This window comes from Phragmites australis, chromosome 6, assembly GCF_958298935.1.
Source record: "Phragmites australis chromosome 6, lpPhrAust1.1, whole genome shotgun sequence".
In the NCBI taxonomy this organism is placed as follows: Eukaryota; Viridiplantae; Streptophyta; class Magnoliopsida; order Poales; family Poaceae; genus Phragmites; species Phragmites australis.
Window position 1 is genome coordinate 10602337 of NC_084926.1, and position 2157 is coordinate 10604493.

Genomic DNA, 2157 nt, shown 5'->3' on the forward strand with positions numbered 1-2157 from the left:
AGCTCTCAAGATCTTGATTTCAAAGTTAAAAAACTGAGCTCAAAGTTCTCGAGATTTTTAGTTCAAATCTCAAAGTCCCGATTTCAGAATTTTAAGATTTCGAGTTTAATGTTCGAAAATCTAAGGTTCGAAGCTTTTTCAATTGGGATCTAGTGAAGTGAAGGACAAGAGTGAGGGAGGAAGAAATTGCCCGTAAGTTTAATACAAAGCGATCAGAAGAGGCATTCATATCCTGTTGTTCGAAATGCATATTTTAAAATGAGCTGGGGCCATCGGCAGCTTCGAAAACGATTGAGCCACGTGACGGTTTTGCACGAAAGCTCTAGGAAACTAGAAGCTGGAGGACAATGACGATGAACGCCCCTCTCAAAGTCTCTAGTGCGTGTCCACTATATATAAACCCGACCGAACCAAACCTCTCGAACAAATTTCGGATCAAACACTTCAAAATCTCTCCAAATCAAGTCACGTGATAGCATCGCCATCAAACACAAGATGCTGCTTAAGCCGGCGTCGGAGGCGGCAGCGCTGGACACCATCCGGCACCTCCTCCTGGACGAGCCGGCGGCGGCGGCGCCGCGGCCGGTGTACTGCCGGAGCACGAGCTTCGGCAGCCTCGTGGCGGACCAGTGGAGCGAGTCGCTCCCGTTCCGCCCCGACGACGCCGACGACATGGTAGTCTTCGGCGCGCTCTGCGACGCCTTCTCCCGTGGCTGGCTCCCCGATGGCTCCTTCGCCGCGGTCAAGCCCGAGCCCCTGGCGTCACCCGACTCCTACGATCACGGCCCCGGCCCCGGCCTCGGCAGCTTCCTCGCGTCGTCTGAGGAACCCGAGACGCCCACCGAGGTGGCGTCGACGATGACGCCGGGGAGTGGAGAGGCCGCGGTCGGGGCCTCCAGGGGGAAGCACTACCGGGGTGTCAGGCAGCGGCCGTGGGGCAAGTTCGCCGCGGAGATCCGGGACCCGGCCAAGAACGGTGCGCGCGTGTGGCTCGGCACGTTCGACAACGCCGAGGACGCCGCCGTGGCGTACGACCGCGCCGCCTACCGCATGCGCGGCTCCCGCGCGCTCCTCAACTTCCCGCTTCGCATTGGCTCCGAGATCGCCGCCGCGGCCGCGGCTGCAGCCACTGCCACAGCTGTGGGTGACAAGCGGCCGTCCCCTGAACCGGCGAGCTCCAACTCTTCCCCTTTTTCTCCCTCCTCCTCCTCTGGGTCTCCCAAGCGGAGGAAGAGAGGCGAGGCCGCGGCCGCGACCATGGCCATGGCCCTGGTGCCGCCCCCGCCGGCGCAGGCTTCCGTGCAGCTGACCCTTCCGGCCCATCCGTGGTTCGCCGCCGGTCCGGTTCAGCAGCTAGTGAGCTAAGTGGCGATGCATCAACCGATCGTGCTTGCGAGAAAATTAGCTGCTTGATCAATTGAGCTGAGTGCAAGAACAGAGCAACAAGAGGCGCACCGAACTCATTGCTCCAAGAAATGTGTGTGAGGAGCTCGAGGAACTCATGCCATCGTCATCAGGAATTCAGGATGTTCCTGGTTTCGCCTGGATTTGTTCCTCAATGTCTGTTATAGTGAAATGATGTAAAGAAATATGCTATCTTGTGAGAAATTAGCGCGGTGTTCTGAGAAGCTTGCAACGTAGAATCAGAGTCGTATTGGCGGCGTCATGACATCATTACAAACTGACGAGTGGAAATCGGAACCTTCGTTGTGAGAGCTAGTTAGTCCTGGTGCAAGGCTGCATCAGCATTCGTAGAACGGAATGTTACTCTTTGTTCTTTGGTGTCACGGTGATTCCTTTCATACTTATGAAAAATGTGATTCCTTTCAAACTGACAGGTCGCGTAGTTCATTGTTTAATTGGAACAGCTGAGCATGCATACATACAATGCACAAAATTCACAAGAAATTTTAAAAAAATAATAAAGAAAATGATTTAATAACTGCATCAGGAAAAGCTCATGTGTTCAAAACAGTGTCTCAACTTGTTCATGCGTAAGTATACTTAAAAAGGGATAAATGTGCAGGGCCGTGGTCATGAATGTTTGTTTGGCTCCAAAACTAGCGATGCATCAAGTTATAGATGAGAGGGAGGAATGCGCAGCCAAACTGGAGATTTGGTAAACAGATAGAGACCTGAATTCAAAACCAACCATAT

At 53.6% G+C, this 2157-nt stretch overlaps 1 protein-coding gene across 1 annotated transcript; it reads left to right on the forward strand.

The window, feature by feature from the left end:
- Positions 1-410: 410 nt before the first annotated feature.
- On the forward strand, positions 411-1837 carry LOC133921631 (ethylene-responsive transcription factor 2-like). Its single transcript, XM_062366592.1, has one exon. It carries the CDS (start codon positions 496-498, stop codon positions 1363-1365), a length of 870 nt encoding a protein of 289 aa, XP_062222576.1. The 5' UTR covers positions 411-495; the 3' UTR covers positions 1366-1837.
- The last annotated feature ends 320 nt before the right edge of the window (positions 1838-2157 follow it).